The 26,367-nt window shown below is 39.1% G+C and overlaps 1 protein-coding gene across 1 annotated transcript in view; it reads right to left on the bottom strand.

Moving 5' to 3' along the window:
• Nucleotides 1–14,154: 14,154 nt before the first annotated feature.
• The window catches only part of p3h1 (prolyl 3-hydroxylase 1), a 12,789-nt gene continuing 576 nt past the window's right edge, over nt 14,155–26,367 (bottom strand). The window contains exons 2-15 of the mRNA XM_018667617.1: nt 24,820–24,972; nt 24,121–24,310; nt 23,899–24,030; nt 21,557–21,696; nt 19,758–19,847; nt 19,618–19,670; nt 19,391–19,518; nt 19,115–19,242; nt 18,502–18,597; nt 18,144–18,294; nt 16,777–16,894; nt 16,614–16,689; nt 16,356–16,496; nt 14,155–15,157 (exon numbers count right to left, since the gene is read on the bottom strand). Of these exons, the coding sequence (XP_018523133.1) occupies nt 14,633–15,157; nt 16,356–16,496; nt 16,614–16,689; nt 16,777–16,894; nt 18,144–18,294; nt 18,502–18,597; nt 19,115–19,242; nt 19,391–19,518; nt 19,618–19,670; nt 19,758–19,847; nt 21,557–21,696; nt 23,899–24,030; nt 24,121–24,310; nt 24,820–24,972 (2,121 nt within the window). The 3' untranslated portion in view covers nt 14,155–14,632. The remainder of the gene's footprint in view (nt 15,158–16,355; nt 16,497–16,613; nt 16,690–16,776; nt 16,895–18,143; nt 18,295–18,501; nt 18,598–19,114; nt 19,243–19,390; nt 19,519–19,617; nt 19,671–19,757; nt 19,848–21,556; nt 21,697–23,898; nt 24,031–24,120; nt 24,311–24,819; nt 24,973–26,367) is intronic.

Below are 26,367 nucleotides of genomic sequence, written 5' to 3' on the forward strand. Positions count from 1 at the left end.
TGAGCTGTAAATGCAGACACACTCCAGCCTTTTGTGTCTGTGGAGAGTGCAGAAACCTTTCCCACAGTTGCGCGCCCTGTCGGCTCTCCTTCAACTCAACTCATTAAATTATCTTCAATTCACTTTGGACTAACTCAATAATTCTATCCTGCCAATTAGACGACACACTCACTCTCAGAGACATTACCGTTTTCTCACATCTGTAAGAGACATGTCTCACCCCCACCTTGTGCACACACTCACACACACACACACACACAGCCTGTCTACACAGCAAGCATATTCTTGGCTATACTCTCTCGTTTGTCTTCAACAGACCTTTGATATAAAAAAAAAATGTAAACACACATAAGGATAAATAGTAGAAATATTTTTTAAAAAGACGTGAAAAAGCAAGATGTTCATGGTGGTTTTCTGCATTGTTCAGCTTTAAGGAACATACATTTCTCTCCACCTTCCACTTGTTATCTAGTATTTCTGTTTGTTCTTTTGTTTCCTTTTGTTTCTTTCTTTTCTTTTACATCTCCTGCCAATTCAACTTTGAACTAGAACCTCAACTTGATCTCCCATAAGATCAAGAAACCACCAGGACATGTGAACATGCATGTGATCTCACTTACCCAGTAGCAAGCTACACATACAAATTTGCACACATATAGATAGAAAGATGTGACATGGATGTTAGTTAGACATGGGTGTCTAACTATGTGTCAGACCAAACCCTGTTTTTAATTCTTTTTTTTTTTAAATCTCCAAGCTTTTCTGAATATTCAGGTTATGTGTATGTGTGACTATAACTATTATGAGCTGAGGTTTGCAGTGTCTAATGAGGCAATTGATGTATGGGGTGAGTGTGGTCAGAGCACAGAGGTCAGCTGAGACCTGCAGGCGAGACAAGATGAAAGAGAGGCAAAACAAGTACTCAGGTCCAGTGTAGTGGGTGGAGGGGTGATGGCTCCAACAAGGATTGTGGAGGTCTTTCTGATTCTGAATCACAACAACAAAATGCCATTGGTGGGGTTGAAGTAGTACAAGTTCAAGTGACAACTCAACTGACCAATGTTTTGAGTGTCAAACACACAACCTGTAGGCCTTGAGCAACAAGTCTTCATAGATAGATAGATAGATAGATAGATAGATAGATAGAAAACAACTTTATTGATCCTTTGGGGAGGTTCCCTTCAGGAAACAAAATTAAATATGACAAAATATGTTTGTTACTGAAAATTAATCAAAAATTACACATATGTCTTTTTAACCATTCCTACTGTCAGGACATTTTTGTATATGATCATTAATAAAATCATTCATATTTTCAGATCTGCCTGCCAGCCTTATGGCTGACTTTAGGCAACAAAACATTTTGGTAAAGTTGAACAGAGATTGCTGTCATAGTTTAAACAAATCAGCACAGACATTAATGGGACAGGATGCAAACCACAGACCCTTTTCAGGCATTTTAACAGTGAGCAATTGGTGTAATAATTCAAGTGCGCACAGTCTCTTTTAAAGTTGGCTCTGAAAGAAAGAATTTTGAACTTCCTTCCAATGGAACCGCTGCCTCTGGTGGATTTGTTCACAAAGGTTAAGTAAATTTGCAGAAATGTTCAACATCTGGTTTAACTTTGGTGGAACTGGTGAATCTGTAAATTTGGACTGTACGAAGGATGGTCATAGTCACAAAAGTGTCTGTCGTGTTTCCACAGGCTTTCTCATGCTGCAGCATTTTTGGGCCCATAGAGCATGTGCACTATAGTCCTTCTCAAGCTTTCTGAGAGCATGTGCATTGGAGACATCTGCCAACCAAGCCAACTGACTTCCTGTGGGCTCCCCTGAATGGGATTAGGTAAAAATAATCCTATGGCTCCTCCAGACTATCCAAACGTTACTGCACTGGGGACTTGTTGCTGACCTTTGAGGGGATGGAGAGCACTGGATTCCAAAATGGAGGAAGCTACTGTAGCCTATAAGCTGTGTTGCTGTTCCACAAAAGAGCAATGGTTTGCAAGACAATTATGAGACAGGGATCAATGGCATGTATGTCTTTGTATAAAATGTGTGTAATTATTGTTCTGTTAGTGACCTAGCTAAGCTAAGGAGAGCTTTATTTTCCCTCTTCAGTAACTTCTTTTATGTATTTATACAAAACTGTACAGAGTTAAGATAAGGAGCAAAACAGAGCAGTAGAGAGAACATAGATGAACATAGAATCCCCAAGGGCTATTCTTATTGGACTGAGTCAGCTAGCAGTTCACCAACTAGCTCTGCTAGTAACTGTATGACTTCAGCTTCTAGACTTAATATTTTGAAAAGGCGCACAAATTACTTTGCTGTTCCACTTCCTTTATCTGCAACCATGTTAGCTTACTTGTTGGTTGTGACAAACCAACAAACCTGTAAGCCAAAGCAGTTAACAACAATGTCAATGGGCAGTTTAAACACAGTGAGTAGTAAAAATGGATTATGCTGTCTGGTTTGAGAGGTTTATATTAACATTTTGAAGCATCTATATTTTATATGATACAGGGTGTGAATGTGCGTGTGAATGTTTGTCTCTGTATGTCAGCCCTGTAATAGACTTTTTAGATTTTTATTTGCCTAGGTTTTTAGATATCTCATTCTGACATATTCACACTCACATTGTTGAAAAATTTAATTCAATTATATATGTAAAATTCAACACTAACTCATCCAGAAAATGTCCATATTACTCTGGATAATTCAGATTCTCACAATCCCCACAGGGGCCATTTCTTAACTAAGTATGTTTATTAATAATTTGTGTAATCTAATACTTACATTCTTTTTCAGCTGAAACTAAAACTAGAACATGTTTCTGCATCATCATGTTTCCTTCGTGTTTCACTGGTTCAAAACAGCTGTAAGTTACTTTAGTTAAAAGAAACTGTAAACCTTCTTTTGGAAATAACTATATAAGTGACACTGATATGGTGAATATGTTGCAGTTCAAACAGTCCATTACCTTGTCGGACTCCAGGATCCCTGCACTGTCGGTCTGGGCTCCACCACCATTACCAATGTGGATACACCCATTCACTACTTTCAGCCCTTATCTCTTTGATATGACTCCCCAGGAAACACAGGAAACCAGCAAATGTGGTTAGCACAGCCTCCTACCCATGCACACACAATTAAGACATCAGGGGCCTATCAGATTAGTCAGTGTTGTCAGGGTTACCATGAGACACGTGTGGACATGTAAACAGTATTGGGGGGGAATTATGTAACATAACAGGCAGGTTGTGGATTAGTCTTTTGGAAAAAACACATAGGGATTATTCAGTGAAGCAGCTTCACTTTGATGTCACATGAAGCAAATTTGTATGCAGTCATACATCTGGAAGATACTATATAATTGATATCACTTGGAATGCAAGCTTGTACATGAGTTAGTAGTATTCCCAGAGACCTTGTAGTGCTCTCCAGCAAACTATAATTACAGTACATCAAGCCTTTCCTATTAATGTTTTTCACCCAGACAGCCCACATGAGAAGGTGGTGTCTGAATGAATGCTAACTAAGCACAGAAATGAATAATGTATGTCTGCGCCCTGAAGGAGAGCTCCTCTGGTCGAGCTCAAGTGCCCCTGAAGAGACTGTTGGGTCTGCTCATTATGGAGTTGAACAGGGCGTCTTTTCCCCAAAGTAGACAGCAGCATCGAGTGCTGTGACACACAAAAAACAACACTAAGAGTGTGGAGGAGAAAAACAGTTTGAGAGCTAAATGTTTGGCGAGGTTATTGTTGGTGACTGATGTCCTAATTGCTTTGATTATGTCATTTTGGACACTCAAATCTTAAAACTACCATGAGAGGTTGATGGAAGGACTTTCCATTAATGTTTCAAAGTCTTGAACATTTAATGACACACAGAGGCAATGAATTCTATGAATTCTTCTCATCCATTGTTTCCTAAACTCTCTACAGTCAACCTCGCTCTCATGCCCTGCTTCAGTTCAGCTGTTAGGTCAGCACCTTCTGGTGATGGTGGGCGTGAAGTGTGCAGTTGCCAGAGGAGGAGTGGAGGAAGACCCTTCCTTTCTCTGGCCTCTCCACCCAATAACCCTGCAACCTGCTTATCCCCCACCACCATTCCATCTTTGTTCCTTCCAGTTCCTCACCATAGGATACATGGTTCAGTGGGTGCCATCAGTTACTCCCTCTCTCCATCATCTCTCCCCACCTCTCACTTCTCTCCCTCTCCCCAGATTTTCCAGACCCCTGCTGCACTAAGCTGAGCTTAAGAGTCAGCTGAGCTGATCAAAGACCGTAGCTATGTAGTGGCTAACAAGAGGCGAGAGTTCCCAACGACACAGGACCTCCCAGAGGTTTCCATCGCCATAGACCTACTGTAACTAGAATCGACATGGAAGGACAGAAGCAGATTATACACACTGTCTGCGTGACTGCATGAGTAGCCATGTGATAGATGTACACAGATGGCTATCTGTATTCCTGAGAAAATATATTTACTTTTGCAGAGGCTGATCTCAGGTCCATGGGATATTTTGCAGGCCTGCTCTAGTGATTTTAAGTCTGCGGAGAGAGCCACCCTCCATTACCCAGCAGCCCCCCAGTGTGGGGAAGGCCCAGGTCCTTTTCCCACCACTCTCCTCACTCTCACCCCCCATCATCCCCTCTTTCTTTTCCATCTACCACTCTTCTCGTCATGTTGACCCCTTCCAGTTGCTCTAGCACCCTATTATCACTCTAATTAGCCCTAGCAGGCTTTCCCTCCTCTTCTTCTTACTATTGTTACCCATTTCTTCTTTTGTCCTTCATGACCTTCTTTTCCTCCATAGTACTACAGTGTATAGTGTGTGTGTGTGTGTGTGTGTGTGTGTCTGTGTGTACGTGTGTGTGTGTCTGTGTGTACGTGTGCGTGGGGGGGGGGTGTGTTAATATTTGATCTGTAAAGATTTGCCCCAAATCAAACTCTACATTGAGTCAATTAATTTTTAAATTAATTGTCTGATCTGTAGTGAACTAAGTTATTATCGCTTTCTTTGCTATTGCAAAAATTGGGGAAATTAGTGAGCCGTGCTAACGAATAATCATTACACCATGCCATCTGAGAAGTAGTGTGAGGAAGCATATTGGATACATCACCAGATGGCTAAGTCATGGCTGTCTGCTGTCTTTGTCATACATAGATTCCTTACAGTAAGTTGCCATGACAACAGATCTTACTAATCACATTAGCTTGTCACCAAAGGTAGTGAGGTGACTACAAATGGATAAAACATCAATTTTACCATGTAATTTAGCATTAGCCTATGCAAGTAGTGCTTGAATAAATGAGAACAAATGCACAAATGCATGCTTGCATCACATGCTTGTTCTCTTTCATTCTAATTTCTTTTAAATAGTGCCAGCCTTATGCTTGAGTTTTTAGTTGATCTATTTGTATTTGAGTGTGAATATTGATTCTGGTCTTTGGAAAAAAAAATATTTTCACAAATAAATCTAAAACAAGAAAAGACTGCAGTTGCAGATGGAGTTTGCTCATACTGAGCAAAAGGACACAGCTAGCAGTCACAGCTAGAAGTCACATCCATCCACTAAAGAGGACAGTGATCTGTGGTTAAAAGTTTTGGAAATACCTAATGAGTGGACCTTGAGTTAAGGTGTTTCTTCATCACAACTAGAAAACGCTATTTAAGATATAGTTGTATAGTTTATAAATATAATTCCATAATGTAGATTAGTGCGTGACATATTCTCTCTTAATCTGGGACTAAATTGTCAGGAATATTACATGGGATTCAAGATTCAAAGTATAAACTGATCTATTAAAAAACACACATGGTTTTCTTCCATGGTGTGAGCTGTAACAAATTGAGCCCTCTCAATGACCCACATTAGTTTATCATAAACATTAGTTTATCATTCTTTGTCTTTTCTTTGCACATTCCTCCTCATTCTCTTCCATCTTCACCCTGTCTTCTCCTCTTTATCCACAATACAAACATAAATCATCTACCCTATGCCTTCTCAAGTCTTTGTCTTCCTCAGTCATTCCCTTCCTGCCCTCCGCCTCCTGGCACCTCCTGTACCATACAGTTGCTGGAACCAAATCTCCTGCACCTGCATGACCAGGCTTGATCCGGTTTCCTGAATTCCTGAAAGCACTGTGTTGATCTGGCCCTTAAAGAAAATCACGGACATGAGGGGGAGAGGGGAAGGAAAAAAGAGGGGGAACACAGAGAACAGGAACCCTTTTAGTGGTGCTACAGTGCCGGTGGTGGTGGGGAGGGCTCCTCTTATGAGTGTGCATTTATCTGGAGCCGGAAAGAACTTTATTGTAGCATAGGGTTCAGTCAGGGCTCTGCTTTTAACAGGGGCCCCAGAGAAAGCCTTTCTGGTTTGGAGTGGGATCTCTGAGAACCTTGTTTCTCCGTAGCAGTGCAGCTCCCTATAACCCTGGAATGGGTCCGTCTGGGGGTATAAGGTTTGAGTGGTTAAGGAGCATATGTTTATATATGTTGGATTTCAGCCCAAGGATTTTAATGCAAATTGTGACGTATCAAATCAGAAAACCTTACCTAAGATTGTCTTATTGTAGCTGGATTTACTTTCCCCTTGAGGTGAAAACATTGTCATAGTTTAATATGGAAATAGAAATTATGATACACATCAGTGGAAACAGTTTGGCTAAATAAATGATTACACAGACTTTGCATAATAAAACAATATAATTTGATGTGTAAAACTGTTAACCTTCCTTGCAATGTCAATTAGGGCTGAACATTTAATAAAACTTTTATAAAAATAAAATTGGTAAAGTGTAATATCCAATTTTTTGAAGAAGGTAAAATGTGTCACAGCATAAAATTATAAATAAAGCATTGTGGTTTTGCACAGACCCCAGCAAAAATCATCATCATCATTTTTTTTTTTCAGTCAAAATTCTTTAAATCATGACTCATTGCAATCACAACATCCATCAAAGTAATTTTTTTAAAATGTTGTTCAGCCTTAAAGTCACTGCCATATGGAAACCTTAATTAGCTATGTGGCTATGAGTTGACCTGTAACATCTGGCCATAGTCATGTCCTTCTGTTAATGAATTCAGTTCAGAGTTGGTTTTGATTTGACAAAGTAATATTTGTCTAATATTATTTGACACCAAAAACAATAACAACTTTCCAGTTCTCATCTGTAATTTTATCATCTATCTTCTTTTTTTTCAAAATTTTTTAGTCTTGCTAACTTAAACATTGAAGTAGCACTCATACATCATGACTCAGCTAGACACTGAACTGGATTTTGATAGCTGACAGAAATGTTGGAAATCAGTGACAAGTAATACAGGCTACTTTTTGTAATACTAATGTAGCACACAGCACATTTTAGCTGAGGACCGTATGAAAAATTAAATATATCTTTGTGTATTTTTTGTTTTATTGTAGAATACCAGCTCACTAATAACACTAAAGATGAGACAAAATGTTTTGTTGAGATGACCCTCAGTCACAACCTGTGAGAATTTCACCTAAGTGATGGGGTTATGGTGCGTGTCTATGGTCATGGTGTGTGTGTGTATGTGTATACTGTATGCCAGCCCAACATCAACAGACAGGCAGTGGGAGGTAGAGGAGCAGAGGCCTGAGGGTGAACAGCTGAGGGTGACTATAGAGAGATTAAAAAGGGAATGTGGGACTTAATCCACTGTTATATCGTAGTCCTCTGAGTCTCCACTCACTGAGAGAGAGTAAAGAAAAGACAAGCATTCCTCCCAGCACACAGACCAGGGGCTACAGATGCCATTCTCCTGCCATCTGGCCTTAACCAAACACAGAATAGCCCCTCAACCCCAATCCGCTCCAGCCCTCCACCCCTTTAACCTCTACCACCATCATACACTTCACGCCTGACCCTCCGCTGCCTCCTCCTCAGCACAGTATTACTACTAACTAAAAGTGCAAGTGCAGCGCTTATCTTTTTTAGCACTTAGTATATTTCCTCTAGAGTTCTCAAATTCAGATTGCATATTCATATGCCTCATATTCAAAAGTTATATTCAGGTTGGTCTGACATTGGTATTTGGGTCCATCAGAAAGTTATCATTATTAGATTATTATTACTAACACATTAATATGCACAATAAGTAGTGATTAAGGTTATAGCTGATCAGTGTAACTCTAAATGTACTTTATGAGCTACTAGGTAGTTTAATCTGCATAAATATGTTTATATAACACTGTTATATGTTTATATGTAGACATATGTATAATTCTAACTGATAGATAAATGGCATGGAGTAAAAAGTACATTATTTCCCTCCAAAACAGAGTATTCAATAACTTATGAAAAAAGTTACATTGGTATATGTAGTGCATAGATATATATAGTGATTGTTACCATTTTGATTCTCTACATCACCCCTTTCTCTTGACCTCCACTTTCCTTCTTCTCACATCACGGGAGAAGTAGGTCAAATCCCGTGCTGCTGAAATTCAAATATGTGCCACCTGCTTGAAAGCAGCACGTTTTTCTTCGTCCACCAATCCTGAGTCAAGGGATCTATGTTATATGATGGGTGTAAATATTCAAGGGATAACACTTTGGTGGGATAGTCGTGGTCTGACAAATACAAATATGGGTAGTAGCAGAGTTTTTTGCTCCTTATCTAGTTTGTTAGCTTGCTGCAAAAGAGAGAGGACATGATGAGAGGTAAGGAATTTTAGGAGATGATTCAAGAAAAGTAAGTTAATGGTTGACGTTGATTTGGAGTCAAAATTGGCTTAAAATAGAATCAATTAGTTAATCGATTAATTTGATTTTAATCAACTTTTACTGCAGAATACACCTAGTAAAGGTATATAGGGCAAAATGAAGATGTACAATGAAGTACAGCAGAGAAAGAAAACAAAAACATGCCTTTTACGAAAGATAAAAGCGAACCACCACTGAAAATAACAGACCTAAACAGGTCAGTTAACAGAAAGGTAGATTTCACTCATGGATAAATGTAAAACAGCTTCACCCTGCCAGTGACAAGGTGTTAATACTGGCTGGGAGAAGTTAGTCCAGCATTTAGCTACTAGTGCCTACAAAACCTTTCTCACACTTTTTAGCACCTTTTTTATTGGATGCCATTCCAAAAATGTGTCATGTACCTGCTGTCTTGTGAAGGAGAATCTCCCTCTCTGTCTCTTTCACTTTCCCTTTTTGCTGTCTTTCCCACCAACTTTTGTCACGTGTAAAAATACCTCTTATGTTGTGCTCTCTCATTTGTCCCCATGCTAACATCTTTTCCTACATAACTTTGATCTCTCCAGATCCTCTTCTTTCTCTTCTCTCCCACCAAGTATATTCTCCCATCTGTCTCCCTGTAAGTAGGTGGCAGTGAGCCAAGCATCGGCCGGCCTGCCTTCACCATAACAACCAGTGGAGAGGTCTTCATTTGATGGGACAAAGGGCCTCCAAGAATCACTGCTGTTCCCCCAGGAGCTTGTGGGTGCTCGCCAGCTGCCTACGGGCTCAGAGATGGAGATTTGGAGAGGAAGGTATAGGTAGGAAGGAAAGTGAGGTGGAGTTTCCTGGAAGAAGTAGAAATATTACAGTGTGGTGTTTAACCTCCCTGAAATACCCCCTAGCACTGTGAACTTGTTCCCCAAAGAGCAGATAATGCCTTCTCACAAGCTAACATTTCATACATCCCGATACTTAGCATATGAACCCTCCACACCTACTGACTGCCGTACCTCTGCTTTCAGTCACAGTGAAACTGCACATTTGTGTCTTAATGTGGAGTGCATGGAATTCATAAAGAATCATTATTTCTGCATCCCATTTAATGAGGCCCAATAAAAATGTCATTGGGCCGTTAGCACTGTAGTTTATTCAGGCCCATTAGCTCCTCCACACAATGTTAAATAAACATTCAGGCTATTCCTTGCCACAAACATAACTTTAACCAGATCCTTTACCCACTGTTGAACAAGTCTTTGTCACAAAGGTACAATCACTTTATTTTAAATCACAGGACCGTAGCATTCTAACAATGTCAAATTTATTTACAGGCTGGGTTAAAATTACCAGTATACTTGTTAATATGTGTAAACCACCAGCTGTCTAAAAAGCTTTGGTATGCTTTGGAAAATGGTTGACAGTGATATAGCTATATATAAGCATCTTAGAATAATTGATTGATGTGATAATAAAAACTGAATTGATTGTTTAAACAAGCAAATGTTAAAAAGAAAATATGAGTCTCAGACATCCATCCATTACCTATACTGCTTATCCATAAGGGGGGGCTGGAGCCAGTGTCTCTCAGCTGACACTGGGCAACAAAAGGGTACACCTGGACAGGATGTCAGTCTATCACAGAGCTGACATAAATAGACAGATAACCATTCACACTTTTGGGCAATGTAGAGTCACTAATTAACCTAACCTGCATGTCTTTGGACTGTGGGAGGAAGCTAGAGTACCCGCAGAGAACCCAAGGAGGCACAGGGAGAACATTCAAACTCTACACACTCCAGAACTTGTTTCTGGGAAGCAACAGAGCAAACCACTGCAACACTGTGTCACCCTAGTCTCAGACAGAAACTTTTTTTTCCCCTCTAAAAAAATGTGACCCCAAAGAGACACCGTATCTTTACTGTAGGTTTGGCTTCCTCCACAGCTATACATGCCTGGTATCTTGCAAGACCTCTGCTTCCCTCTCAGCTGTGGTCCCTTGCCCAGACCGGCACGGCTGTGATCCTAGTCCTATAGGAGAATAAGGAGACAGTTCATGGTGGAGCTGAAGTCATCGGCCAGGCATCCATCAGAACAACCACCAAAACAATAAACCCCTCTGTCCTGCTAACACAAGGTTGGTTTTGGACAAGAGGCCGGACAGCTCTGAGATGGACCGGCAGCAGCAATAGAACTGACAGCTACAGTTTGACCTTATCTGGTACTGTAACACCCCACAGTTGCCCATAGTGAGAGGGAGCCTTTTTGATGATTGTTGGGGTGTATCCACTGGTCAACAAATGATCACAAATCAATGAAGCACAATTTATACAAAAAAAACCCTCAGCATTGTGTTGTGTCTGTACATGATTTCTTAGTAAAGGCACACTAACACACACATCTCCCACAGCGCTGAGCAAGGGCTTACAGAGATAAGTGAAAGACTGATCTTGAAAGTTGCAGCCAAAATGTTGGACAATGAAAAGTTTCCTTTGGATATGTTGCCAGTAGCCGGAGGAGTAGAGAGACCGAGGTCATGTCAGTCCTTGATAGCCTGCTGTTTTATTCTCCTCTCTCCAGAGTCACAGTCACAGTTAATCTCAGCTCTGTGCCCTGCTGTGCTCGACCCCAACCTACCATGCCCACCACATCACCATGGCAACAGGAACTGATCATGTGGCACCCACATATATGCACATTGATGACACTCTGGGGTGTTTAAACAGGAAATATAAAGAAATTGTATAAACTGTACAAAAATGTGTAGTGGCTGTAGGGAGAACAGTCAGAGACAGCTGTACCAATCACTGACTAGACCTCTGTTGTCTACTGTACTCTCAAACTCTGACCCCCCCCCCTCCCCACTCTCTTTTGGAGAAACAATGGTCAAATCCATAGGCCACAAATACACAGAAAAACAAAGTGGCCTGTGTGTGTATGTCTCTCCCTCTTTCAATCAAACAAGAGTAAGAAGATACAAAGAAAGCACTGACAGTACACCACACAAACACACATATGCACACACGCACACACTGCATGACAACTGAGTTCATCTCCCTTTCACATTAACCAAACTACCTCAATCAAACTAAAATTAAGCTTTTTCTGAAAATAAATCAACATTAGACTATTGACAGGATCTCTCTCTCTCTCTCTCTCTCTCTCTCTGTGTGTGTGTGTGTGTGTGTGTGTGTGTACATTCACAGTATATGTATGTGTGTGGACTTGTGTTGGTGGATGGGTGGGTGTTGTATGTAGATTTGCATTGGCACATATGTTTCAGAGGAAAGGGTTTGTGTCAGCTCTGACCGACATGTTTGAACAGGGCTGAAGGAATGTTTCACTAAACATTTGATTCACATACTGACACAGTCTGTACATGGACTTAATATGTTGGGGAGCAATGGAGCAGTCACACACTTTCTCCATACAGCTCTCTGAATGTCTTGAACATTACAGTTGGTTTTGTGCTTATTATTTAGGCTATCATTACTGTGTGTGTGTGTGTGTGTGTGTGTGTGTGTGTGTGTGTGTGTGTGTTTGTGTGTGTCTAGATGTCCTCTCTGTGCTAGCATGACTTCATCCACATGCTGAACCTACACAGACATCACATCACATATCCCAGAGTCATAGCTGCCTACACACTACGCACAACAGCGATATAAGAGATAGAGCAGACATTTATAAAGGCACCAAATATTGTATACTAACCATAAATAGAAAGAATAACTTGTGGTTAAGTGAGAAATAATATAAGCTTTATTACACTTTGATTAGATTACCTGAGATTAACTGAGACTTTTAACTTCTCATCAAGCTGAAATGAAAAGATAATTTCTGCTTTTTGTCCATTCCATTTTGACCAGTGGTTCCCAACCTCGGTGCTGAGCCCTCCAAGAAGCCCAAAGATAAGTCTGTGGGTCACAGGCTAATTAAACAAATAAGACAAAATATATGGTAGAATTCTTTTGAGAATTCTTCTGAGACTTGTCTTGTCTTGTCTCATTTGAGCTTTTTCATTACAAAATACTGTACACTCAAAGCAGCTGTATCAAATGACAATGTCAAATCAATGTGAAAAGGGTCATTTGTAATGATGAACTTACAGAGAATTATCCCCTGAATCTGCAGCTCCTCTCAGCTTTATGGAGCTTTATAGTTGCTTTAGTTTTAGTTGATTGACTCGCATGGCTCTCATAGCATCATTTAAAAACAAAAACAAAAACAAAAAAAAAAAAACAAAAAACTTAAAACCAACACCAAACAGCAAACAGCAAACAGCAAACAGACAGAGTCACAGACTAGTTGGTGAACATAGTGGAAGCATTTAGTGGCAAAAAATGAATGATAATGTTGCTGTGTGTCTGCTGTGTGTCAGCTGTTTGCTAAAACAGTCACCATAGTGGAGCACCTGTGGCATATGAATGGGTACAGCACATGCTACATAACTGCAATATCCACAGTTCAATTCTGGCCAATGACCTTTGTTGCATGTCATATCCCAGTCTCTCTCCCCATGTTTCCTGTCTTTTTCTTCACTCGCAACTAGGCATATACACTGAGAAAAAATGGTCACTGTATCCGCCAGTATTGTATTAACAACTTGTTTCTATTACTCCCAAGTGGGAAAAAAGTATAATCAAGTTTATAGCCTCTAGAAATCCTTCAACTGGATAAATCTGGGATGAAAAAATTACCCTGTGGTTAAATTCATGTCCACACTGACCTGTGGTGAAGGGTCACAAATAGACATTGCTTTTTAAGGGGGCGCAAGCCAGTAAAGCTGGGAATGACTGACCTACTTTAGACTAATGTAGCTTACTTTTCAACCACCTTAAAAATGGTTCAGCATTTTGGGATATATGCTTATCTGCTGTCCTGCAGAGAGTTTGATGTAAAAATCAATACAACTCTCATGTAAATACAAAGCTAGAGCCAGTGGACAGTTAGCTTAGCATATACATAGGAAAAAGGTGCTGATATATTGAACATACAGACATGAAAGTAGTATCAATCCTCTCACCTAACTCTCAGCAGGAGCAGCAAAGATAAATAATAGATAAATAATTATACATCAGCAGTCATGTCCAAATTGAAATTAGATTCAATTGTTGGGGACAGCACACAAACACAACCAGTTTTCCTTGCAGGCACTAAAATGAATAAAAAGACAAACAGTGAAATTCTGAGATTCACATCCAAGAGAATTTGGGCTTTGAATATCTGCAGTTTATAGCAAATCACAGCACAATAGCAGCAGGATTTCCCAAATCCTTAAAGGTCACTCCCTGAGGATTTCTATCAAAAGTAAATTTGTTATGGTTTGTTAGATGAACAGTGAGTTTGTGAGAAATTACTGCATAGTGCTTCCATGCTGCCACCCAGTGTCAGCTTGGGGTATTGCATGACATTTTGCTTTTGTATGAAAACTCACCAGAATTTGAAAACATCATGTTTATTTCATGGATTCACACAGTTTGAGTTTTTCTCAGCAGAAAAATTCCACTCATAGTAACCCCCCTTCCTCTTTGATTTACCTGTGCTTGGTTTCCCAACATGACATCACAAATAAAAGAATAGACGAGACAATTCAGTTTGAGAACTGAGATGAAAATATGTTCCATCTATACAGATACAAAGCTTTGGATGCCAAACAAAGATGGTTCGAGTAATTTGGGCACTTTTGCAGACTGTCATAAAAAATATAGTTATTTAAAAAGTACTCAAGTAATGATTTGAGTGACATCTGCAGTAAAACAGCAGTCCCTTGGTTTCATCCACCACAACAAATTACTTTAAAAGGCAAATAACATTTTAGTAACTTTCATTCCATTTTCATTCAACCACCCACAGAGAAGACCTTGGAAAAAAAAGAAGAAAAATAAACAGCACATAAACAGTCACAGGTGCTGTTTGATCACAGCTCGTCCTTGCCGTTCTGAGAGTCTGAAACCGACGTGCCGTCAGCTTCAGCTTTTTTAGAGTCTTTCTTGGCAACAACTTTTACTGTCTTTTTTGCAGCTGGTTTTGCATCTTTTCTGTCTGCCTTATTGGCTTGTGTTTTAACAGCCTGTTTTCCATCTTTTTTTGCAGCAGGTTTTCCTTTGTCTGCTGTCTTGTCCTTTGCCTGGTCTCCAGCTTTGGCCTTTGCTTTTGGAGCAGCTTTGGCTTTAGTTCCTGTTGTTTTGCTGACCGGTTTCGTCTCTGTCTTGCTCTTTGGTGTTTCGGCTTGTTTGTCAGCCTGCATGTCAGCTGGTGCATCTGGCCTCTGCTCTGCTGGTTTATTGTCTTGTTTTTTATCTGTTGTCTCCTGCTCAGCCTGTGCAGGAGGCTCTGGTGATGCTGGTTGGGGTTCTGAGGTGTCTGTTGCCTCCCTCTTGCTGAACTCAGCATCAACAGGGGTAGAAAACATCTTCAGCATATCCTGAGCTTGGATTCTCTCCTTCAGAACAAATGGAAACATAGAATATAGAGAAAAAGAATGCATGATATTCCATTTAGGAATCAAAATACCAGAACCAGAGGCAAATACTAAACATCTATTCATACTTGATTAGTAACACTGAGGGAGAGAGATTCGGTAATTTGTTTTCATCTAGGTGTGTATTTCTAGAAAACTTGTCTTATAGGAAAAATAATTGCTCATTTCCTACAAGCTTCTGCTGACAGTCAAAAAATAGATCACTATCTGCAACTGTGTTTATTTTACAATTACAAACCACTACATATTTTTAGTTTGTTTAGGATTGACGACCAAAGATCTTGGAATAAGTGGCACAATGGTACAGTAGTTACTACTGTCACCTCACAGCAACAAGGGGTTCGAACCCCATTTCGCCCGTGGTTTTTCTGTGTTGAGTTTCCTGAACCTCAGTGGGTTTCTTCCAGGTACTCTGGCTTCCTCCCACAGTCCAAAGACATGCAGGTTAATTAATGGCTCTAAATTCCCCATAGGTGTGAATGGTTGTTTGTCTCTATATGTCAGCCCTATGATAGACTGACGACCTGTCCAGGGTGTACCCTGCCTCTCGCCCAGGGCTAGGATCAGACTGGCTTCAGCACCACCATGATCTTTAAAAAGGATGAGTTGGTATAAATAGTAGTTGGATGGTTTCTTGGGATAGGGCAAAGATATTACAGTACTCACGCCCAACAGCAGACACAGAGCTGTATTGTACTATTTTGTTATGATTTCTGTAAATTTGGAAAATTTTAATTCTGCTTCTAATGTGCTTATTGGCAACTATTCTGAAATTTATTATTGTTAAATTATTGTTGTGTTAAGGTGCAAAATTTGAATTAGGGAATCTACCATCTTAATTTCTGTGTGCTTTGCCTCTTGTAGTTATTAATGATTAACCAAATTGTACAAACAATATTTTAAGGTATTGGGGTGGACAGTTGCACTTTTTTCCTAGTTGTAAAACTTCTCAGATTTCATTTGTTACACTTTTTAAAGGTACTGTATGGTACATTATAATATTGTGTGTAAATTAAAATTGGAGTTTACGGTACTACATAACAGTTAGTATATTGATTAAAATTTTCTTATTTTACTCTCTTACAAATGCTGTTGTTAAAGAACACAATTGCAGAATGATGCTGTTATCCTGATGTTAGTCTACAGAGATCATATGTACCTTTTCCTCATGAGCAGGATCCAGTGTGAACCACAGAGCTACAGCACACCTCTGACCCTTAGTGACAGCTCTGACACCGTGGGGGTTTTCTTTTCCTGCTCCAAACCCAACCACACGGCCACACTGTGGACGCACCTCGGCCTGGAGAATATTAAACACGCAAGATAGAACAATTTAATAGTGGTGAAGCTTGAAATTTACAGGTTCCTGTTTTTTATTATTGAATACAGATTGTGGAAATAAAAGTGTAATATTTACCGTGACTGTTTTGGCATCCAGCTCGGTGAAAATGAAATCCCCTCCTTCAAAGTCATCATTTAAATAAAGAATGGCACTGCAGGGGGGAGACATCAGGTGTGTTATCTGGGTGGTCATATTGAAGGATAGACTAGACATAGTGTATTTCTGTGCATATGCTCACCTGTAGTCTCTGTGTGTGTACGCAGGGGGTTCCTTTATACACTCATTGACCTCAGAGACCAGAAGACAATTGTCCACATGAACAGGGTGACTCAGGTCTTGACGGTCCTCTTGCTTCTCTAAATAACAACAGTGCAGAGAGGAGTTGAAACATTTTAGGCCATAATCACACAGCTACCATCACAAGCCAAGAGTTATCTGGATCCTTTTTAATTTAAGTGGATGATTTCATAAAGCTGCAGTTATTTTTATTTTTATATTGACAATGGATCAAATGACTGTGTGTAATGAGATAGGAGGTTGCTTGTTGTGAAACTCACAGACTGTTGTCACCCGGTTCTTCAGTTTCCCTCAACTCTGCAGTGCTTTTTAGCACATTTCAGCTAATTATTTTTGGCTTACGGCAAGCAACCAGGAGCAACTAGGAAATATCTAGGGAACATAGTGGAGCATTTGGCCGCTAAAATGCCTGATATTTTTTTCAGAAGTTGGTGGATACTGAAAGAGAACTAAAAGGACTCAAATTCTAATTAATACAAATATTATATGCTAATGATTTATATAATACTAATGATATATGCTAATGCTAAATAGCTAATTCTCAGCACCTGCTGTATGTGTAACAAGGCTATAATTTGCCAACAAGTTCAACACAGAATCTTTATAAGGTGATGTCAGTGTTGGGTTTTGTGCTGCCTTCCAGTGGCCAAAAAATGAACTAATGCATCTTTAACCAAACTGGAGGTTCACAGTTTTGACCACTTTTTTGCAACCTACTACTCATCATGGAGACAAGGTAGCATCAGCAGTTGTTAGGCTACTTTACATCATCAAAGCTGGCAAGTCTTTACTCAAACATGTCTAATGTGAGGTCATGTTCTGCCATCTCCTTCTCTGTTCTGAGTGTCAGCAGTGACATGTACTGTACTGTCACATGCTTTGACCTGTACACTCAGGCTAGTCAGTGAGCTACAGCTGGAGTCTTCTCCAAAGCAAAAGCTTCTGAGAGTCATAGGCAGTATTCACAGACACATAAAACAGATCCCTTTTTCCACTTTTGATTTTGGATGGGTGGTGCATGGGTGAAGAAAACTGAGAAAAATTCTCATATTCATTTGTTTTACTGTTCGCATACTGTTTACCCAATTTCAAAAATTTAAGGGACAATACTTCTGTCCTGCTTGAAATGATTTTCTAATGAGCAATTAACAGATATGACTGATCATTTAACGAATGGACGAGCAGAAAAGACAAATCCATAGTCACAGTCATCTCTGAGGACAAAACCAGGGACACTGATTTCTGTATACGCTGCAGTGGTCTCTTCCACACACACAACACCAGTATCATTGTAACTGTCTGACTTACCATCAATGGCAGAGCGACAGACCAGGTGGGAATAGGAGAAATAGAGCGGAGTGTCCAGGCTGAAGTATGACTCCAAAACCTTCCTCACCCTCTCGCTCAGGTCAAAGAACAGACGGGCGCTCTTCAGCGGAACCTTCCCCTCCTGTCCGAGCTGTAGGAGGTGGAAACATGTTTCAACAGTAGGTACAAGGAGGAAACCAGTGTGGGTCAAAGTTTTTCAATCTGACCACATTCAGGAAAAGTTTCAATCAGTGGAATGTAGAAATTTTATCTGAGTGGCTGTTTTGTAATGGGAACATCAAATGTTTGACCAAATACAGGTTATATTAAATACTTTAGCCACAGGAGAGCTACAGACCTTGACAGCTTTCAGCACTGTGACTCCTTGGAACATCTCACTGGGAGAGTGGGGGGAAGGACGCCCTCTGTAGCCATCACCTTTCAGAGCAGCTGCCTGGAAAATATTCACAACAACACTCTGACATGATGGGCCCACACAATGGAAAACACACCAGACAACCAGAAGACAACCAGACATCCAGTGACACAAAAGGAGCTTTTTATACTTATATTTAAGTATAAAATCAGAATCAGAATTAGACTTTATTGCCAAGTTCTGATTCTGATTCTAAAATTATACAAGTTATATATTTTATATAGATAGATACAGTACTGTGCAAATGTTTTAGGCAGTTTCAGTCACTAATGGTAAAGTGAGGATGCTGTTAAAAATAATCCCATGATTAATTTTTATTCATCAATTAACCTCATCTGAAGTGCAGTAAACAGAAAAAAAAACTAAATCTACTGCAGGACTCCTTATTCTTCTTGTCTCTGAGGTTAGTTCCTTATAATGCTGACTGTGTTGTTGGACTCATTGTCTTCTTCTGCACAGTACTGTACGTGCACACCTATATGTCTGTGTATGTGCGTGTAAATATGTGAGCAACTTCATTGTACTCATAACTCACATTGGAGAGGCGGTGCAGCTCCCTGCACTCATCATCATTGATCACTCCATCCAGCAACACTCGCTGAGTGCCATTCAGCTGCTTAGATGTCATGGTTACCTTGATGTTATCATATAACAGTGCGCCACCTAGGGGAGGTAGGTCACAGTGAAGACTCAAACAAATACTACCAGCCATATCTAGTAAAAGTTTGGCTGTAGGAGAGTTATTTTGATTTAAATGTTCAAATAACATTTCAAACATTTGGTTGACTAGTGCTCTGGGTGAAATGTTTACCTTCATGCGGAACTATCATCTTGGCCATATCTGAAGAATCCTTCTTCTTCTCCTCAACAAGAGTCTCGATCTCCTTCATTAGGTTTCCTATTTCCTCTGTGATCCTCGCTGCAGTCTCTCTGTCAGCTCTGAGACACACAGGGAAATAAAATGGCAACACAACATCACTTCAACTGCAAATTCATACTTGCCCTGTACCAATGTGTTTGCAGTGTTTTAAATCTTACTTCTGTTTGTCTCTAAGTTTCTTGGGCATGACATCTTCAGGAGTCCATGTGTCCTGAATACAAAGTAACATTAATGTAAAACGCACCAACTGTATCACAGCATAAAATGAACACCAGTGATGAATGGTTTATTTACTTACCGGATCTACAAAGGTGATTCCAAATGCTTCATATCCAAAATAGAGCAGCTCTTTCTCCAATATGGACTGCTGAATGTACTGTTTCACCACCTAGGGGTAAAAAAAAATAAAAAATCAGCTGACTACATCTGTTGAAAAAAACTGCCTACAAAAACCCACTGTATATTAATGAGATACCATCTTTTCAAGGTAAAATAACCTCAGTGAGGTTATATTTATTATCTTATGCATACCGATCAGCCATAACATTATGACCACTGACAGGTGAATTGAATAACATTGATCATTTTGTAACAATACAATGTTCTGCTGAGAAACCTTGGGTTCTGGTATTCATCTAGATGGTAATTTGACACTTACCACTGACTAAATATTGTTACAGACCAAGCACAGGTCAACACATTAGGCTCTTTGTCGTGTTCCTAAGGCCATTTGTGATCAGTTTTTGCAATGTGGTTGAAGCATTGTCCTGATAGGGGAGGCCCCTGCCTTTGTATTGGAACCAAATAATCAATGTTATTCTCTTCACCTGTCAGTGGTCATAATATTATGGCTGATCAGTGTATGCTGCTGTTATTGCTAAAAAGGTTTTATACAGATACCATTAAAAATTCAATGTTTAAAAATTCTCTCACACTGGTTGCCTGCAATTGTTATCATGTGCTCAGAGGAATAAGCTTTCTAAAAAGCAGTAGGTGTTATGTGAAGTTTCACCTCTTAGGCTGATTACAGAGAGCCCTTCCCTCTGATTGGTATTATTTTTGGTACCATACATGCATCATTTCCTGTGAATACTCTCTGCATGAGAATGCAACTTGAATTCCACATAAGAAAGACAGATTCTGCCAGTAACAGTCAGCTTTTTTAATGGCCTTTTTTAAATTGATATTTTATGACTTTTGAAGGCTGACAGCGGAGAGATGGCAGGAATCAGAGGTACCTAATCAGACACAAACTGGGGGCTTTGGGTCCGTGGTCTACATATTAATCCCTGACCAGGGATGCTGCAATAGCACTTTTTCTTTGTGGCCATTTTCACCTGTTTTATTGTGACATGCAATATATCTTCTGTGAAAATTGTCTATGAAAATTACTATATAGAGAAGAAATACAGAATACAAATACCTTGAATAGCTGCAGGCCATAAATAGCATCAAAAATTAGGTTTGAAATTAACTTCATCAGGTTTCTACAAATGAAACTAAATGTGTTTTTAAATAGGATTAGTGAATTAATGAGCATTTCCAGTTGCTTTGCTAATTTTCATTGTTATGGACAGCACAATAACCAATGAATATAAATATATATAGATGCGGGAAACAGCATTCTCATAGTTTTAGAGGAAACTTTTTTGTGTTTCACCCATACATACACCCTTGTGTTTTTATTCCAAAACTGGGCATGGGCTTGAAAAGTGGGTTCAGTTGCAAAAGCCAGAATCTCAGCACCCTGAGAAATGATCACTGAGTCATTAGTATTGATCAGCACTCCTATTAACCCAATATAAATCCTGTATAATGTGGACACTTAGTGCCCTGGGCAGTAAACATCTTACTCATTGCCTCTTTAAAAACGAAGCATCAAAGGTTTATATGCATTAGATTACCATCTGTGTTTTTTGTATGTTTCTTTTGCCTCCTTGGATATGTCTAATAGAGGTAGAACTAATAGAGGCTATTTTTCTTTCTTTTACTGCTGATTGTTATGGATTGATAACGATGGACAACATTCCACTAGATATAACTACTACTTTGGATAAAAGTCTCTACTACATTTAACACAAGTTAGACCTACCGTACCTGTCTGGCTGATATGGTTTCTGCCTTGTCCTCACCCAACACAACAGAATAATAAGCCAGGTTCTGCTTCATCACCTCATCATCAGGGTGGAACAACAAGAAGGTCTTAGCACACTCTATGGCCTGCTCATACTTCTCACCTGGAGAGAGGGACAAAAGCAGAAGGGAGATCAGCAGGTGTAAGGTCTGAAACAATTATTCTACAGGAAAGTGAAAAAGTGCTTCTACTGGGTTTTTAATTGCATGAACATAAATGTATTTACTCAAGAGCACTTTGCTTTGTTGTTTAAAATGATACTCCATTGATTTTGCACATCAGGGTTAAGGTGAAACTCAACTCAGCTCAGCTCATCTTATAAAAACTGTTATATAATATCATCTGTGGTTTTCAATTAGCTTTATGAAATCTGAGAAAAAAACCCTTATAATGTCATCAAGGTTTTCTCTACAAGGTTGAAATACATAGATGTTTACCAAGCAGCAAGGTTCTAACAAAGAGACACAATGTATCATGGCAAGTATAAGATTACGTTTTTATGGAGATTGACTAGGGTTTGGTCCCATCTGTAGCTGATGAACATTAATTCTAAACTGCTACAATAAAGCTTTTGTTTGCTGTCTGGGGAATGTGCTGTCTGCAAGCCGGTGTCTGTACTTAGTGAAAGACTGAATAAAAGAGCCTTCACTCTTACTCTTACAGCAACACTGCTGTATGATTGCAGCTTAAATGTGTGTTTATGTAGTTCATAGACACATCAGGACCCCCAGTATGTGGATAACATATCTTGTGACAAATAAGAGTAAAGGTCAGTAAGCTATTACAGTGTGTCAGATTTCAAAAATGTAGCATATTCTGCTTATGTAATTTTCAGATATTTCTGTAGCTGCAGATTTTATATCAATATCATAAGACTGCCACTCAAAATTAAGTCTGCCTTTCCAGCCAACAAAAGATTATTTTATATCTTAAACTTTATTTTCTAACTTTAGTTACTTATTGTTATTGAAAGGGTTTGGATTTGATAAAATGCTACCAAACTACAAACCTAAGCTTGACACATACTTGAGACTAAACCTTATAAGGTTATCTCAGCCACTGCTGCTTCAATTTTGACATAAAAAAAATCTGTCTCTTGTGAGTCCCTAGCTATATGTAAATGTAATACTAAACCACTGGATACTTCTCATGGACATATTAAAAGTGCCCAGGCCATACTGTGGCCTTTGAGAAGGAGGTAGGGAACCCAACTGCAAAAAAGTGATGTAGTCAACAGGAGAAAGGATTTCCCATCTTCAGCTTGGGACAGTTTAAATTATTTTTATCATTTAAAAATAGTAATAGCTTAAAATACAGTGCCTGCAGAAAGTATTCATACCCCCTCTGCTTTTTGCACATTTTATTGTGTTGTTGATTTAATTTTAAATTGATAAAATAGCAGTTTTTCCCCATTGATCTACACTCAATATCCCATGAACATTTATATTGAACTTATATAATATCTAAGTTATTTTTGATGTCACTTTGTCATTAACAAGTCTTTTAGAGTGTAGAATGTAAAATGTTTCACATTTTTAGGGTAAACTAGTTTCCATCCAAATATCTGACTGCTTTGCTAGGTGCAATGCCTGGTACTTTAAGGAACAACATAGTTGTGACACTGATGAAAGGCCAGACGGCCTTAAGACATCTTCTATAAATGAAGTGACTTCTCATCACTGAGTGCGACCCTCCTATAGAATATCTTGTTTTTCATGAAAGGCCAAGATCTGCCTAATACATTCAACAAATACAAATTAACAAATACATAAACCTCAACAAATATGCACATCTCAGCATAATCTGTGATAAAGTGATAGATCTATGCATATTTGGTTTTTTGATAGTACAGTCAAAACTAATAAAACATATGTTTTATATGTAAGTTTTTGCTACTGCTACATAGCCAATGTTAGCATTAAAGCTGTTTATTTACCAAGAGCCTCAGCGTTACTTCTTCATCCTCTCATATTGGACTGAAGGCAGGCTGGAAGTGGTACAACGAGATGGGGTGGGCTGGCCCTAACTGGTTAGCATGCTAACTTCAGTAGAGGAAAAGAAGTGACAAATATAGAAGCTACACAAGGGAACACTGGCATTGCTTTCCACCACAGGAGACACCTCTTGGTGAGTGAAGGAATGAAGTGTCATGCTGAACTTGCAATATTTTTTCTAAACTGGTAAGTTAACAGATGCTATGTAGTGATATGTAGTGAGCAAAAACCTACATATAGTACCTTTAAGGGCATCAGACAAACACAAGCAAATGCACAGGCTGTTTAAATAAAAGAGCTGTGGGACTCACTGTTATAGTAAGAGAACTGCAGGTAGTTGAATTGTGAGGGAAGGAAATCTTCAAAGGGCTTGTTTCTGCCAGGTGAAGAGGCCAGTTCCACAGAGCAATGCTGCTTACAGTTCAGTACCTGCATATAGTGGTCTGACACACACAATCACATTTACACAAAGAAAAAGTCACCAACTTTCATATGAATCATCTGCAGAAAAAAACAAAGATGTACAGTCTCACCTGTCATGGTCTGGAACAGGTCAGCACTGTACTCCATGTAGTTGTATCCATCATAGTTGTAGGCTCCCTCACACAGAGCTCTGCACTCCTTATCGGCTGTGAAGTACTCCTCTATGGCCACTTCAAAGTTTTCAGCTGCCAGACCGAATGAGTCGTCGCTGTAGAAACTCTTCCCGAGCAGGAACTTGGCCTGAGGAGAATGTATGTGTATTATTACTAGAACTATATGATATTAAAATGGTCTTTTATAGGTAACAGTCAGGGTTTCTTTGTATTAGGTTAGTCAGGTAGGCAAAGGTACACAATTTTCAACTCAAGTTTTGTTAACATGTTATTCAGTCTCACAGCATTAATAGTAATAGATGGTTGTTTGCATTTAGAGAAAGAGCATAAAAAGCTATTCTCCACTTACACTTTATAGCCATTATCCCCCAGCCTGAGAAATTCATTAAAATATTTGAAAACTCTCTATAGTTGGCCAGTGGCAGCAACCACAGGCATTTAAAAATGAAAAAATGTTAACACAGTAAATAGACTGCAAAATGTCAACAGATTTCTGAAGTTTAAAAACACACACACACACACACATATTTATTGAACACACATCAATCAACATGTCAGACAAGAAGTGCACTCTGGGCAGGTGGTTAAGAGACAAAAAATGACATTAAAATCATCAGGGAAGGAGTTTGCTCTCACCATATGTGGCCTGGCCTCCAAATCTTTGAAGTCCTCCTCTTGTACTCCTGCCATCATCCTGTAGTATTCCAGGTTCTGTTTCATCTCCATATGATCCAGATTGGCCTGGAAGAAGGTGTTGGCTGCTGCCACAGCCTTGTCCAGCTTATTGATCTGAAAAGAAAAAAAAAAAAAACACATGTTCAACTCATCCTCTCTGATTAAAGTTTTGTTAACCACCTTGTTGAGAAATCTACAGACTGGTTTTCTGTCTCAGGATTGTTCACTGTTGTGTGGTAACATTTCTGACGGAATGAAAGTTTAGCATATTTCATCTCATTGTTTTGGTTCACAGAAATGGAGGGAACTTCCAGAGTTGGTGATAATTCTAGGCAATAACATAACATATTGACTAGTGCAGCTTTAATAAACATGATATACAGGCTCAGGTTGTTACCCTGAATCTTTTTTTTCCAATAGTACTTGATTAAACTGACCAATCCTTTACTAGTTCAGCATGAAATATTCCATATTGTAAGTTTAGTGAATGTAATGCGCTCGCTTGCAAAGAGCTAGTGTTAAAGAGCCATCAGGCAGTTTGTATGTTATACTGAGCTGTAACCACTTTGGTCCTTTGACACAATCCAAAGCAACCCTCACCTGCCTTGGAGCAGGTGTTAGTGCCAAAGTTATGAAAGTCAGAAATATGAGTATCAAACTTTATTATTGGTGACTCATCCCTTTGCTAATTAATAACTTTAAAGACTTGCCAATATATTGTTGCCATTTCATGTTTGTTTTTTTCCCCCCACTGGGCCCTATACTGAGTATGTAGGAACAATTATGACAAGAATTATTATAGAAATACACAGAGTACTTATTTTCTTACACATTTGCAGATTTTAGTGGCAGATTAAAATTTGCAGCTCTTTTCATTACGTTGGTGCTTTCAAGTTTTGTCAGTCTTGCTTTCCTTTATAAACACAACAATCCAAGAAAATTGTTCAGTGCACAAAGTGAGTGATGAAGCTCTTTTATGTTTAAGAATTCCAAAATATAAAAATTATTTTATATATATATATATATATATATATATATATATATATATATATATATATATATACACACACACACACACACACACACACACACACACATACACACACACACACACACATATATATATATATATATATATCAAGCTACAAGTACTTGGCAGCAAAGCATTACTTTGTTTTTGACGAGTTTATCAAGTGGATTTGAAAGCAGCAATTTAGGCCTTAAAACCGCTGGATCCCAAAATTCTACGTCCTCACGTCAGACTCCACAGAAGCTGACTCCACCTTAAGACGTGGCATGGCTGTCTTGGTTTTGGGGGGTTGGGGTATTTACAGTAGTTCCACATCAGCTCTTAGTTAAAGTTATGAATGAGATCACAACTAAAGTTTGTTAAAGTTTTACGTTTTGTTCATGCATGTTTACTCTGCAGCTACACTAGACAAACAGTTTATCTCTGCAGTTTGAGTACAATGCTGACTGCACACACCAATTTTGCACTTGTAGCCTACT

Source organism: Lates calcarifer, linkage group LG12 (genome assembly GCF_001640805.2).
Source record: "Lates calcarifer isolate ASB-BC8 linkage group LG12, TLL_Latcal_v3, whole genome shotgun sequence".
Taxonomy (NCBI): Eukaryota; Metazoa; Chordata; class Actinopteri; family Centropomidae; genus Lates; species Lates calcarifer.